At 31.6% G+C, this 15,702-nt stretch overlaps 1 protein-coding gene across 7 annotated transcripts in view; it reads left to right on the top strand.

Moving 5' to 3' along the window:
• Positions 1-15,702, top strand: part of LOC134688259 (sperm-associated antigen 17-like) — a 50,269-nt gene that overhangs the window by 13,957 nt on the left and 20,610 nt on the right. For 5 of the 7 annotated variants that reach the window (XM_063548783.1, XM_063548786.1, XM_063548785.1 and 2 more), the window contains 12 exons: positions 2,460-2,610; positions 5,350-5,546; positions 6,096-6,233; positions 6,511-6,787; positions 7,134-7,346; positions 8,011-8,031; positions 10,369-10,509; positions 11,728-11,916; positions 13,618-13,805; positions 14,195-14,349; positions 14,812-14,987; positions 15,436-15,620. In XM_063548783.1, the coding sequence (XP_063404853.1) occupies positions 2,460-2,610; positions 5,350-5,546; positions 6,096-6,233; positions 6,511-6,787; positions 7,134-7,346; positions 8,011-8,031; positions 10,369-10,509; positions 11,728-11,916; positions 13,618-13,805; positions 14,195-14,349; positions 14,812-14,987; positions 15,436-15,620 (2,031 nt within the window). The remainder of the gene's footprint in view (positions 1-2,459; positions 2,611-5,349; positions 5,547-6,095; positions 6,234-6,510; positions 6,788-7,133; positions 7,347-8,010; positions 8,032-10,368; positions 10,510-11,727; positions 11,917-13,617; positions 13,806-14,194; positions 14,350-14,811; positions 14,988-15,435; positions 15,621-15,702) is intronic. The other 2 variants (XM_063548787.1, XM_063548789.1) reach the window with 2 other exon arrangements.

The raw sequence follows: 15,702 nt of genomic DNA, 5'->3' as shown, positions 1-15,702 counted from the left end.
ATATAAAGGGTCATTCATATTTTGCTCTAATAAGATTTTATGCACTTTTGTTCGATTATAATGATCGCTGTCAAACTGTTCACTATTTCCACCATGATATAAGTTGAATAATATCTTAAATTATGTTATATGAATTTAAGGCGCAATTACTACATAAGTAAGCCGCCTTCCAAAACCAATAACAACAATATAAGTTGAAAAAATCCGTTCGCCACTTTTCTAGAATATCAGCTTCTTTTCGTACAGAGTTCCCGTTATCGTCAACAATTTCCATTGGAATAGATGTATCCCTTTTAGGTCCAAGCCTACTTATTTTCTCCCAAAACTCGTTCGGATTATTTACAGATATCGATTCAAAGTCCGAAGCTTTCGCACTTCTATATTCACGTTCCGCTTTTCTTAACAATTTATCAAATTTGTCTCGTGTATCAACGTAATCTTTTCTTGTTGCCGTTTTTGTATATCTATTACCAGTACACTTTAGAAATTCTTTCTCCTTCGTATGCATTTTATTCCATGCTGTAGCTAATGTATCGTTCCAGTACGGTTTTGTATGTCTAAAGCGTTTTTTTGATGAGCTTGAAATTGCTTTCGGTATTTTTTCGTCCATTTCAGCGACAATCACGTTGCACAAATCACTGTATATCATGTCAATATTTTCTTGTGTCTCTCTAATTCGCTCTATCTGATCAATAATATTGACTATTGCTAGCCGTCTCAGTTCACTTGACATAAAATCGCCTGGTATCCTGTCTAGTCTATAACGAGTACGGTTAAATAACGGATCAATCGGTTGCGCTTCGTCTATCAAATCCGTAATCATAAGTTTAAGATGACATGTAATCACTGAATGGTCCGGTAATTTTGACCTTTCGCCAATCAAAGGTTGAAGTTTATGCATGTCCACAATACTCTGTATTGGGAGCACTTTAAAGTTATCATAATTACTGAGAGAGTCATGCGGAACACAAAAATAGTCAACAACAGCTTTTCCCTTGCGTGAAATAGAAGTGAAATTATCATTTTCGGCGAATCTACCATTTAAAACACAAAACTTGGCTTCGTTTAGAAAATCTATGAATTCATGTCCATGCTGATTTATACTATTGTCTATTCCAATCCTTTTCGGGATATTATCTATTTGGTTTAAGGTTTCTGATAAGGAGCCGATCCTAGCGTTAAAATCACCGACTAGTAGAATATTTTCACAATCAGAGTGCATATAGATTTGAGTTAAAAGATGTGCTAAGAAACCTTGAGCATCGCGCCCTCGTGATGAGTTTTCTGGTGGCAAGTAGCATGAATACAATATGAATTCCAAGTCTGTTGACGTGTTCTCGAATTTGACACCAAGAATTCCTTCGAAAGTTTTATCGATTACAGATACGTTAAAGTATTTCAAAAGCCAATTACTAATCAATATACCAACCCCACCTGACGCTTTTGGCGCATTACGATGGATATTTGTTCTGTTAAAACCAAGCCATGTATAACCAGTTACATTTATTTCATCTTGACCTGCTAAATGTGTCTCGCTAATTGCTATAATATCACATTCAATGCTTTTTAAAATGTTTGACCTTAACTGACAATTTTCTCTAGTCCATCCAGCAACATTCAAATGACCAATTTTAATAGACTCAATAGATCGGGCGCCATCCTATTCACCATCACCTCGTTGCGTTTGATTATCGCGTTTCTTTATCCGTCCAGAGGCGTCAACTCTATAATCGCGCCCATCCGGGAGGTTTCTCAATACTGCCCTCGCGTTCATTTCAATGAGACGCTCTACTCGGGATTTACTACTTTTGATAAACACATTCTTATACTTCTCGGTTTGTCTCAGTTTCATTTTATTTCGAAGAACATTAACTTTTTCTTCCGTGTTTTGGAAACTTATTTTCACGATACCAGGTTTATATATTATAATTTTGCTAAAGGGGTTTACTTTTACTAATACTCATCATCAATTATTTTAAATTTCACAAGCATGGTTATTCTAAAGTTATTTATTTTTTTCATGATTTTTTTTCATTCAAGAACTCAAATTACCAGAAGTACTTTTGTAGACTGGTGGTATCCTATTGGTGCTACCTGAATAGTAAGCTTGGCCATTATGTCTATTTTCAAGGCATATTTGCCAACAGAGATAGGATAATAGAACAGAAATAGATTGATAGAAGAATACACAAATGTAAAAAAAAAAACAATATCTACAATATCTAAAATACTGTGATACTATGAGAATAACAACATAGTTTTATGCACATAAGAATTTTACTACATCAAAGAGGTAATGGCTATATTTAAATCGTTTTCAATAATTGATTTTCACTTTTCCTTCACTGGCAATGTTACTGAATGATGATTAGTGTTGCCTTTGCTGATGGTACTCTCCTTTAATTCATTAATTCTTTATTTAAAATTGCAGTATTGAGATATTTTTATTCTATTTTTAGGCTTTATTTGGATCAGCTGTGTTTGAAGATATTGCCTGTATGATTTATGACTTGATTGATTCTAGGAGGCAGTACAAAAACTATTTACAGAATCTAAAATTGATTCATGTTCCAGTATTTGGACAGCCATCTCCTCCCTCACCTGGTGCAGGTAATTACTGTGACTTAACTGTTAGTGTTGCTCTCCATCTATTGCATTTTATTCAAAATTCTCATCAAAATTGCAATTTGTTTTATAAAACCAAACTGTTCAACTGGTCAGAAATTTGAACAAACTACTAAAGAAATCCACAGTCAAGTCGTGAAAGTGCTAGGTGATACTGCAAAGCATACTATCAATCCTATAAGACTTTAGCTATTAACTCAACGGGTTGTCCTAAATTTCTGCGTGAAATGAACAAAATATTCCATCAGCAACTTAACTGCACTATTGGATATAACAGTTGATACTAGTATTGGTGTTCATGTTGCCCTTTTCCATATATTTCAATAGAAATAGGTATAGTTTAATTTTGGAGTGAAATGTATCCCGGTTAAAATAACTTCATATTTTTTCCAGTGGATTCACTTTTGTTCTATTTTACACAGATACATGTAGATATGATTTTTAGCTCACCTGGCCCGAAGGGCCAAGTGAGCTTTTCCCATCACTTTGCTTCTGGCGTCGTCCGGCGTCGTTAACTTTTACAAAAATCTTCTCCTCTGAAACTACTTTGCCAAATTTAACCAAACTTGTGTCCGATGACCCGGTCAACCAACCAAGATTGCCGCCAAGGCTAAAAATATAACATAGGGGTAAAATGCAGTTTTTGGCTTATAACTCAAAAACCAAAGCATTTAGAGCAAATCTGACAGGGGTCAAATGGTTCATCAGGTCAACAGCTATCTGCCCTGAAATTTTCAGATGAATCGGACAACCCATTGTCGGGTTGCTGCCCCTGAATTGGTAATTTGAAGGAAATTTTGCTGTTTTTGGTTATTATCTTGAATATTTTTATAGATAGAGATAAACTGTAAACAGCAATAATGTTCAGCAAAATAAGATTAACAAATAAGTTGACCCCTTTAGGAGTTATTGCCCTTAATAGTCAATTTTTAACAATTTTTCTTAAATGTAAGTAATCTTTTACAAAAATCTCTTTAACTACCTGGCCAAATTAAACCAAACTTAGCCACAATCATCATTGGGGTATCTAGTCTAAAAAATGTGTCCGATTATCCAGTCAACCAACCAATATGGCAGCCTAAGCTAAAAATAGAATGTAGGGGTAAAATTCAGTTTTTGGCTTATAACTCAAAAACCAAAGCATTTAAAGCAAATCTGAGATGAAGTTAAATTGTTAATCAGGTCAAACTCTATCTGCCCTGAAATTTTCAGATGAATCAGACAATCCGTTGTTGGGTTGCTGCCCCTGAATTAGTAATTTTAAGGAAATTTTGCTGTTTTTGGTTATTATCTTGAATATTATTATAGATAGAGATAAACAAACTGTAAAAACAAATAAATGGCAAAGTAAGATCTACAAATAAGTCAACATGACCGAAATTGTCAGTTGACCCCTTTAGGAATTATTGCCCTTTATAGTCAATTTTTTAACAATTTTTAGTAAATTTTAGTAATCTTTTACAAAAATCTTCTCTGAAACTACTGGGCCAAGTTAATTATAGATAGAGATAATTGTAAGAAGCAAAAATGTTCAGTAAATTAAGATGTACACACACATCACCATCACCAAAACACAATTTTGTCATGAATCCATCTGCGTCCTTTGTTTAATATTCACATAGACCAAGGTGAACGACACAGGCTCTTTAGAGCCTCTAGTTAAAATTAAATGCAAGTGTTTTGATTAAATACCCATGTGTATTATAGGAGTTTCTTTAAACAGTGTGGATGGTAAAGGATCTAGAATAGTTACCAGTTTATTGTTACCTTTGTTTATTGTTTGTTACTTGTGCTTATTGTTTTTATTAGCCTTAACTACATGGTGTGTATAGTCTTGTGAAGCATTTGAAGGACAAAATAACACAAATATATTACTTATATGTGTATTGAAAAATTACCTCAGAAGGCATTATATGTCAAAACTGGTTTAATTACATAGACTAATAGATTATCAAATAAATATATTGTGCTTTAGAAAAATGCATGACAATTAGGAAGGCTAATTTTTGTTTTTATTAGATAGAAAAGTACTAAGTATATGGTAAAAATGCAAGTACAAAAATGTTCCTTGTTACCTTCAATTTTTTTTCTCAACAATAACTTCCATGCATATGTATGCAGCATGCTTTTCATATACTAAGAATTTATCATTTCTTGAATTAGTTTGTTTCTGATATGGCGGAATATGCATGTTGATTTTCTTAAAGTTACAGTCATTCTTTGAATAAATATATCTTGTAAGAAAATTTAAGGCCACACCAATTTGATTTCTTGATCTTCGGACTATATATGAACACACTACCATGTTTACCAATGAACTCCATGTTAACATGTGCTTAACTTCATAACACACAAAGCATCCTGACCTTTCTTTTGTATAAATATTATCATTAAATTGATGTTGTTAAAATTAATAGTTATTTACTGAGATATCGAAACGTCAGTGATGGTCATGAAGAAGCTAAGCATTTTATAGTAATTTTTGGCTATACAACTGTTTGCAACATTTCCCAAAGCTTGACAACAACGGGCTCCCTTTGAGAAAAATGACTGAAAAGATTTTATCTATTTCTGCTGTCACCATATTAGAATCGTTGTAATTCCAGTTACGATTATCAGTTTAACACCAGTAAATGTTCAAAGTCTGCAGTAATAAATACATGCAAATATTTCTGACTTAATTGTCAACAAGTAAAGATTCATGTGATGATATTTTTTCTTCAGATGATGGGAAACCAGTTTCTGGTGCTCCAACCCCAGCTGCCGATAAAGACAAAGGTGCCCCACCTCCTGCAACATCAGTTGTTCCTGACCAAGATTTTGTCACACAAACTGATATGAGATATTACAACGATCTGATGAACTGTGTACCACAAGAATCTGTCAGTGTACCTTTAGTCATGCATAGCATGCTTGAACAGGTAATTTTGTCTTCCTTTTGGATAAATGTCCTTAAAGTCATAATTCATTTTAGTATGTTTTTGGTTAATTTACTGCCAAAGAAACTTTTTTATCAATCGAAACATTGAGATTTCTAAACCTCGTCACTATCAGATGGCCTTAGTTTAATATGGCTCAACTTTATGAATTTCTTAGAATCACTGTTTTATAAAAATGAAAAATGAGCCTACCATACACATTTATAAGCATGAAACAAAAGAGCTGTATGGTATACATCAATTGTATAGTTTTTCCATTAAAAGATAGGTGTACAATATTCTTAAACTCTTCAATTGATTTTGCAGGCCAAATGTTTTATTTATTAAAAAAAAAGTATGTCTGGCACCCTGAATTAGATGCCTTGCTTATGATGACTTATCTTTTTTATTTGAAATTTTGAATTATGTATTTAGACTTTCAAGAAGTGGACAAATATCTTTTAAAAACATCAGAAAGTTAAACCAATATGTATGTAAAAACGTTTTATTTATATTCTTATGTAATAACACATGTTCTTTACTGAAATTAAGATTGTGGCAACAGAAGAAAGTAAAGAGCCTCCTAGTGAACAAGTCCCACCAAGACGTAAGGATGGACTCAACTCAGAACTTGCCAAATATATCAGTGGAATGGCATTCAAACTTGCCCTTACTGAGGAGGAACATAATGTGAGTTGTCTCCCCTTAACTCTGTAAAACATACTCATGAGGATTATCATATCTGTTTAAGTAATGGAAAGATAGATATTGATCTATTTAGCAGAACAAAAAATCATATTGATTTTTTTCAGTGATTTTATTTTTATGTTACATATTGAAACCATGTCTAAAATATTGAGGTGAATCATTTCATTAAAACACTGTGAATTAAGTTATTTTTTTAAAACCTAAGAAATGGAAATTTATAGAGAGTATCTTAATTTTCACCTATTCATTTCTTTTTCAGATTCTATCTGATGTCTTTGATCTCCCAGACCGTCCACCAGAAAAGCCATCAGGACCACTATTGATGAATGCAAATGACAAAATATCACAAAATTGTCAGAATTTAAAAACAATACATGGCTTTAACCCAGAACAAGTGGAAAAGGAGATGTTAGAGCGTCTTCCTTTCTCTGCTATGCTGGACTTGCCTCGCCCTACATCTGAAGTGGCTAAAGAAAGAGCTGCTAGACTGCAGGAATTGGTACACTTCAGTGCCACAGGTGGACTGTCCCAGTCAGGTAACAATCTCTCATCTAAAACATCAAGAAAATGAATCGCAAAAGTATTCAGGCCTTTAATAATTATTACCATAAAAATTCATGAATATTCAGTATTTATCTTTGATCAGCATAGCCTCTGTTCCCACAAGAATTCACAATAAGAACTTTTTGTCACTAGGTGAATTTGAAGTAAGTTTCACTATCAGAAATTGAAAATTACATGTATAAAAGGCAGCAACTTTATTTTCAAGTGTGTATTCATATATTTGAAGTCATATGAAGAAATTTTTGTCAAATGCACAATCTTTTAAAAATAAAACTAGCAAAATCACACTTTATAAGATGATGATTTTCTTCTTTTCAGAAATTGATAGAGCTTTCAAACAGTTTGTCTTTGAGTGTATGGATTGGTCAACCACAGATCCTAATGGTTTCATTATGACAAAAGAAGGGGAAGGAGTGGTGCACACTGTGATCCCATGGGATGACCCTTATCCTTTCTTTAAAGGAATGATCCCACATCACTTAAAGTCTGCACTGAGAGATCCTATGTCAACACCATCTGAGGAACGATCAGGTAATTAAGGCTACTATTTCAAAGTGTGATTTGGTTGAAGTTTTGTTCCACCATTAACACTGCATGTAGGGTGTCATTTCAGCTTAAGGTGAAGGTCATTACAGGAAAAGGTTATCATGATGATGGTCAGATATCTGTCGCGGTAAAACTTTTTTTTAATGAATATATTTATGGATAGTTCTTATAAAAATTATTTGTTTGTATTAAATTTGATATAAGTAAGGCAATGAATGATAGAAGAAATTTTAAAACTTCAGCATGAAAAAAACCCACAATTGCATGCAAACTTGTATCGATGGATATAATTACTATATATAACAAGATTACTTAATCATCATCAATATAATAAACTTACGAATATATCAATAAATGGTTGATGTGTTGTTTATAATATGGATAACACTTTTAACTTTTGCTTTATTTAATGTGTTTGCATTTAATGTTGTACACATTTGAATGGGTAAAGCACACACTTTATATATAAACATTGAAAATAAAGTATTGTGTGTTGATATTTTAGTTTTAAGCACAATTTCAGACTATTTTTGCAATTCTCTTATGACTCATGGTTCCCTGTTTGCTAACTGGTAATGGTATCACTAGAGTGTTTTAATGGTTAAATGCATATCACACGAGTGTTTTAATTGTTGCTTTATTTGTACAGTGCGAATTGATCCTATACCGAGTAAGTCATTCACCATATTGTACTAGCATCTATCATAGACAGTCAACTAAAACTACTCCTACCATCTGCTGTTTTAATTACTTTTATAGATTTGTTTTAGGGATTAAATAAAAAAAAATGTGTACTGTACTGTAAAACATTAAAATTGAGGTCAACCTTTTTAAAATCTTTCAAGAAGTTAGTTTTTTTTATTTAAAAAAAAATGTAATTTAAGTTGGCATTAAAAAAAATAAATAGGAAATGGGAAGTTTATTATACAATTATTTGTTCTGGCAATGTGTTTCAAACAAATAAGATAATTAAAAGAAAAATACACAAAAAACAGGAATTTGAAATGTTTATACTGGAGTAAATTTTGAAGAATTTAATCAGATTTTTAAAGAAATGATTCTTGGCAACCATAACTTTATTTAAGATTTTTACATTGGTAATTTTTAGATGTAAAAATGTTATCCATTTTAAAATTAAAAGTAGACATACTACTGTCGAGACATTGTTTCAAATTCTATTACTACAAGTACTATTAAACAAACAAAAAATATGATAAATGTGCCAATAAATGCAAAAATTTACATTTTTTTCTGTCAAACTAAAAACCTACAACATTTATATTTCCCATTTTTAGGTGACCTTGAATCCAGTCATTTGTAAATAGATATATTAGTCATTGAGAATTTCATAAATGTTTGATTTCATATAGAAGTAGTTTAAATTGATTTACAATATATATTATAGAATAAAATGAACCTAATTTTTTAAGGATAAAGGAAAAATCTAACCAAGTGGACAGAAATATTTGGACGTAACATTAATAGAACTACAATTGTATCAAGACTTAATGGTGTTAGTTGACTGTCATGCTTATCACAAAATAACATATCTCATTGGATCATTTTCATGGCTTATTTTAAGATTATTAGAAAATAACTATATATACATTTTTAAAAGCACTTTTTGCAATTTCTCTACACATTTCTTTATTAAAAATATCAGTTTTCACAATTAGAGAAAATCTGATTAATTTTTTTCAGAAACAAGATTATTAATTTTAAGTTAAAGACAAGATGTTATTTTACGTAGTTTTGTACAAGTGGAAAAAATAACATTGTTTTGTTAACCCTTTCCTCCATTGAAATTTTTTTTTTGCATACTTGATTCGCATAAGATTTTTTTGATAAAATGCTGAACTTATGATTTGAAGTATTAAAGCATTGTGAAAAACAACTATTTCATCAAATAAATTTAAGTCAGATATTCCTATGATATTCCTTTTCATATTGGATACAAACTTTATTAAGTCAACTGCAGACACTTTTTTGTCAAAGTGTTTCAACTGAGGTACTACACAGGCGTCAAAAGGCGTCATTATGGAGTAAAGGGGGTGGCGTCAAAAGGCGTCATTATGGAGGAAAGGGTTAACAATGTTACCAGCAAACTGATATTTGATAAGTTGGGAAATAAAACAACTTAATTTTCAAATTATGTTTTGACAATCTATTTTAAAAGCATCAAATTGAAACCAGTAATAATACATTGTACCATGAAATAGATCCTTTAATCAATTGCATGATAAATATATTTATAATTTATTACAGTGGTCTTTCTAACTCTCTACCTTTTCCTGTGCACACCAAGCTTTTTTCTTATTACATTGGCTTACATTTATATTATTTTGTAAGCTTTTATTTTATTATAGATTTTTTTTTCACATGTTAGACTTTTTAAAAATTTCTAATTCTTTAAAAATAATATAATTCATTTGAACAAATAGCATATTCAGATGATCTTTAAATTTGTTTGTTCTGTTGAATTTATTCACATTAGATATTTTTATAACAGCAATTAAATGTAGACAGATTTTTAAAATTTATCTCAACATTAATATGTAAGTAACAAAGACATGAATGTGTTATTTAATGGGAAAGCCTGATGTTTATAACCAAAAGGAGAAAAACAAAGATTTCAAGATTTTTAACCCAAGTCTCAGATTTTTATGAAACTGACCCAAAACTGATACTCTTACTGAAATAGAACAATAGGAACAAGACACCTAATGCATATAATAATTTACACACATGTTATTTAGCTGATTTAATGTTCCTAAAATGAGAGATTTTATTTAAGTGCCATCTTTTTAAGCTGTAAAGGTGTCTTTTTCTGTCTAATGTACCTTTTTTTAAAGACTACATGTAGTTTTCTGTACAATCTGCACATTTAATGCAATTCTGCATGTAATAATCCAGTGTTGCACAGATTAAATTACTTGATGATTGGGTTGCCATTGCAGAATTGAAGAATATTGTAGATTACTGATTATTATTGCTATTTTTTACACAGGAATAGATTCAGATTTAATTGATTACTCCATATCTGGCACGTCTTCTGATGTTACACCTATCGTGTCACCTGTACCACCTCCTCCTCGACAGCATGCAGATACCAAAAAACGACCTTCAAGGTCAAAGAAGAAACCTAAACGTAAATGCATCGTGATTTGCTTAATGTAACATTAGTCCCTACTGGCATGTTACATGTAGTCTCTTGCTTTTATTTTATGCATGTAGTATCGTGTGTTTTCTATTTTTAGTATTTTCAGGATTATGAGAAGACGATATAATACAATGCAGATTCTGTTTCTATAGCAACAGATTGTATTCATAGTTATTGCTGCTTTTTGTAGTTATGAATGACATTAGATAGATTACATTTTACAGTTTTTCTGTTTTAGCATAGGTTTCTAGATGCTATATTTGAATATAATGATATGAAAATGAATTGATTAATCGTCCAAATGCTAGAAAAGTACTTATTTACTGTATACTGTTAGTGCTACATAAAATGATAAGTTAGTACAATTTCCTGACAATGATAATAATATTTTTTTCAAAATTAACTTCTTTATGATTCCAATATTCCTAACATAAAGGAAAACAATTTTGACAAACAATGATCCCAAACTTTACGTTTTGAGTTTTTCCTCAGAGTTTGATATTTTTGTTATTTAACTTTTTTCTTTGTTTAAATTATTTTTCATCATTAAAAAGGACAATAAGTTATTCCTATTTGAACCAAATTTATTATAGTTCTAGTAGTGGTTTTATTTTGCCTGATCCATTTGTCTTTAGGCTCCCACAGTCACCCTGTATAGTCCAGTGTAGATTTTTAGGGCTTCTGTTTTGATTTAAAGATTTTTTTATATATCTTTTTATATCAGTTCACATATACCTTTTGAAATATAATTCTTTACCAATAAATCTCTTTTTTTTCTCTGTTTTTAAGCTAATTTATACTAGTTATTGATCATAAATGATTTTAACGGTTAAAAGAGGAAATTTTCAGTTGTTATACAAATTTTTATTTTCTTGAATTTAGAAATATTTACCCAAGATTTTTTATATTTTAAAAGATCTGTATTTTAAAAAATAGTGAAATGGTTTACTTTAAACAGTTTTAGGAATGTATATGGTGTTGTTTAACGAAACTTCTATATTGTTCAATTAGAGATGAATTATCTGTCTGCAAAGAATTGATCCTTCAAAAGGCAAATTGAATTAGGAGAAATAATAAAAAATTCAGCACATAGATAATTTAATGTTTCAGAAGACAACACGTTGAATAAGAATATATTTACACAGAAAAAAAGGAATTGATTGATTGTTGAAATAGTTTGTAAGTTAAATTTGAACAATTTTGTAGGAGCCGCCTCCCCTACACCATTAGAGGAGATGGGATTGGTCCATAGAAAGAGTGATGTAGCTATACAAAATGATAGATCACGTCCTGGGTCATCTGATAGTGGCAGTCTAGCAAGTAGTAAGAAGGGAATTCTTAGGCCATCATCAAGGTCCAGTACTCCAGAGAAAAGGAGGTCCAGGAGTAATTCAGGTAAGTCATGACCATCATCAAGGTCAAGTACTCCAGAGAAGAGGAGGTCCAGGAGTAATTCAGGTGAGTCATGACCATCATCAAGGTCAAGTACTCCAGAGAAGATGAGGTCCAGGAATAATTCAGGTGAGTGATGGACCCTAATAGAATTCTTAGACCATCATCAAGGTCCAGTACTCTAGAGAAAAGGAGGTCCAGGAGTAATTCAGGTGAGTGATGTACCCTGATAAGGATATAATAGGAATTTATAGTCATTTTTTGGTGCCCTTTAAAGCTTGATATTTGGTGTGAGCAAGACTCAGTGTTAATAGATATAGAAAGATGTGGTGTGAGTGCCAATGAGACAACTCTCCATCCAAATAAAAATTTAAAAAGTAAACCATTATAGGTTAAAGTTAACCATACTATAAAGGTTTACTTTTACAAATTGTGGCTTGGATTGAGAGTGGTCTCATTTGCACTCATACCATATATCTCTGGATTAATTTCTTGATAAACATGATAATTAGGGATGGACTTTTCAGTCCTTTCTTATCGAAAATACAATTGAAAGGAGAAGGCCTAAAATTAATTAAATAGAAATAGTACCATTGGACTTAATATGTCATCATCATAGAAATAGTACCATTGGACTTACTATGTCATCATCATAGAAATAGTACCACTGGACTTACTATGTCATCATCATAGAAATAGTACCATTTGACTTACTATGTCATCATCATAGAAATAGTACTACTGGACTTACTATGTCATCATCATAGAAATAGTACCACTGGACTTACTATGTCATCATCATAGAAATAGTACCACTGGACTTACTATGTCATCATCATAGAAATAGTACCACTGGACTTACTATGTCATCATCATAGAAATAGTACCACTGGACTTACTATGTCATCATCATAGAAATAGTACCACTGGACTTACTATGTCATCATCATAGAAATAGTACCATTGGACTTACTTTGTCATCATCATAGAAATAGTACCATTGGACTTACTATGTCATCATCATAGAAATAGTACCACTGGACTTACTATGTCATCATCATAGAAATAGTACCATTGGACTTACTATGTCATCATCATAAAGGTCAAATTCACCAGAAAAGTCAATGAATACCTACAGATAGATGACATTTAAATGTAAGTTGAGTCAAAATTCTTCAACCATCCTGGATATATCAGCATTTAGGAGAGAAACAGATTGATAAGCTGTTTATGTCCTAGTAAATATAGACAGAAAGGAAATTAGATAGAAAGTGAAAAAGAAGAATATTTTCACTTGCTTCAGTAACTAAGTTGAACAATATGGATAGTCAAATATTTCAAATTTCATTCTATATGTTTTTATGACACAATATGACCATTTTCCATAATTTTTATATTGCTCATGTCTAGATTTAAGATGATGTGGCATGATATCAAATGAGACAACTCTCCATCCAAGTCACATTTGTAAAAGTTAACCATTTAAGGTCAAAGCATGGTCTTAAACAGGGAGCCTTGGCTTACACAGAAAAGCAAGCTATAAAGGGCCCCAAAAATGACTACTGTAAAACCATCCAGACAGGAAAACCAACGGTCTATTAATCTATATAAAAACAAGAAATTAGAACACTTATGAACCATTTTAGCAACCAAACATCTGATTCCTGAGCCTTTTTGTAATTAATTTGCCTTTCTGTTTTGTAGTTGTTCACTTTGAGAAAGATGACACTGGGAAACCAGTCCGACATGTAGAAATGGAAACAGAGGAAGTCATTGAACCAGAACCATATAAAAGTCCAGAAGAAAGCATGCATGAAATTGTTGATGCACAGAAACGTAAACTGGATCAGTGGTGTTTTGCTGAACATTACGAGAAATCCACTCTACTTCAGGTTAGAGGTCATACAGTCATATCTGATAAAAAATTCTCTGAAAACTTTTATCAACGTTTTATAGTAAAAAGTAGAATTTGCAATTTCACATTTTTTGAAAATTTTGCAAACAACTGGTACATTTTTTAAAGATTAAAAAATTTCCACATTTTAAATTTAAAACAGAATTAAACTTTAATTCAGTTGTTAACTCACTTTGAGCAAATGAAATCTAATAGATAAAAAGGATGCACATTCTGTTTTATAATGGTTGCCTTTTATAGCTGACTTTACAGTATTGAGTTTGCTCATTGTGGAGGTCCATGCAGTGAATCCATGATATTTGGACTTTGTTTCATAGTTGTCTCAATTATACTTATACTTATTGTTTATGTATTTGTTATATCTAGATCCTAAAAGAAGCCATTTACTATTTACCATTTGTTGACACCTACTACAACAAGAGAGACCACTCCATGATGGTTGTTCTACACAATCCACATTCCTTTGAACTTCAGAACCATGTGGACTGGCATACAGAACTCCACAGCAATCTAGGATTAAGGTTGGCATTGTGTTTTAGCATACTATTTTTTAACAATATCAAACTATGTCATGTATGTACAACAATAATGCATTGCATAATATGTTGCTGTTATTTATTACAATCCCATGTAGTCATTGATAAATTTAAATCAGCACAAATAGAATATTGTGGATTCATAATTATTTTTTGGATACCAATTCTCGTGGACTTCTAGGGTACAGGTGAACCCTTATTTTAAAATTAAATGCTCAAAGAATAGCAAATTTCCCTTTAGGCATACATGCAAACTTCTTCATAACCACGAAATTAAATATCCACAACATGTAAGTTTTCCTTAATCTAAGAAAATTTGTACCCACGAAAATAAGTGAATCCATAGTACATATTTTTCATTCTTGACATAAATGGTAAAATAATTAGCTTAAATACATTTTTACAATAAGAATAAGCATGCTAATTCCCTTTTTGTTTATTTTAAAGAAATTACAAAGAATATGTAGAGGAATCAATAGCCGACTGGACCAAGGAAGAGGAGGCTAAGTACCAGGCTGGACTTCTGTCAGAGGAACTGGATAAAATGAGGAACGATGAAGAGGAAGCAGCAAAGGCAGAAGCTAAAGCTGCAAAGAGAGGGAAATCACCAGGGAAATCACCCAGTAAGTTGAAACATGGTAGCACTGCTATTTACATTTAAGTAGAAAAAATGTGTAAGTAAAATTTTTTGAAGAAGTAATTCTAGATCTATGACAATATCAGAGATGTAGGGCACAAATAGAAAAGACAGCTACCCAATGACACAAAAAAGCTCATCAAGAGGTCTTCAACAATATATAAGTGCCTTTACAATATGTCAAGCTCTAAACAGCCACAATTCTAGACAAGTAGGTAGATATATCTAACAGAACCTTAAATAAGACTGTCATAAATTACAATTTTCGAAAAGGACAAAAATGTAAAAAAAAAAAAATGAAAGACAACCCTCAGGCCATGACAAGGTTTCTATTGATGAATGATTTATCTGTTAATGTTGTTTTAAAAAAAAATGGATTTGGTATAAAAATGAAAAACTCTTGGAAAACTGTTATAAACCTCTTTATATTATAGGTAGGTCCAAGAGTCCTAAGTCCAGATCAAGCAGCCAAGAAAGGTCTTCATCTGCAAATAGTAATATCTTTGTTAGAAACAATTCATTGAAAGCCTGGAAAGAGGAACAGGACAGAATTAAATCTGAAGAAGATGACAAAGAAAGAGCAAAGAGTGCTAAAAGATCTAAATCTCCTGGCAAAAAGGTGGGTATCTAATTAGTTACTGTGGTTAGGGTTAAGGATTTATATATTTTCTTGGCTACTAATTTTGGAGGTTTGAGGAAAA

Source organism: Mytilus trossulus, chromosome 10 (genome assembly GCF_036588685.1).
Source record: "Mytilus trossulus isolate FHL-02 chromosome 10, PNRI_Mtr1.1.1.hap1, whole genome shotgun sequence".
In the NCBI taxonomy this organism is placed as follows: domain Eukaryota; kingdom Metazoa; phylum Mollusca; class Bivalvia; order Mytilida; family Mytilidae; genus Mytilus; species Mytilus trossulus.
The sequence above is the reverse complement of the archived record's forward strand: the minus strand, read 5'-3'. Positions and strand labels throughout refer to the sequence as shown.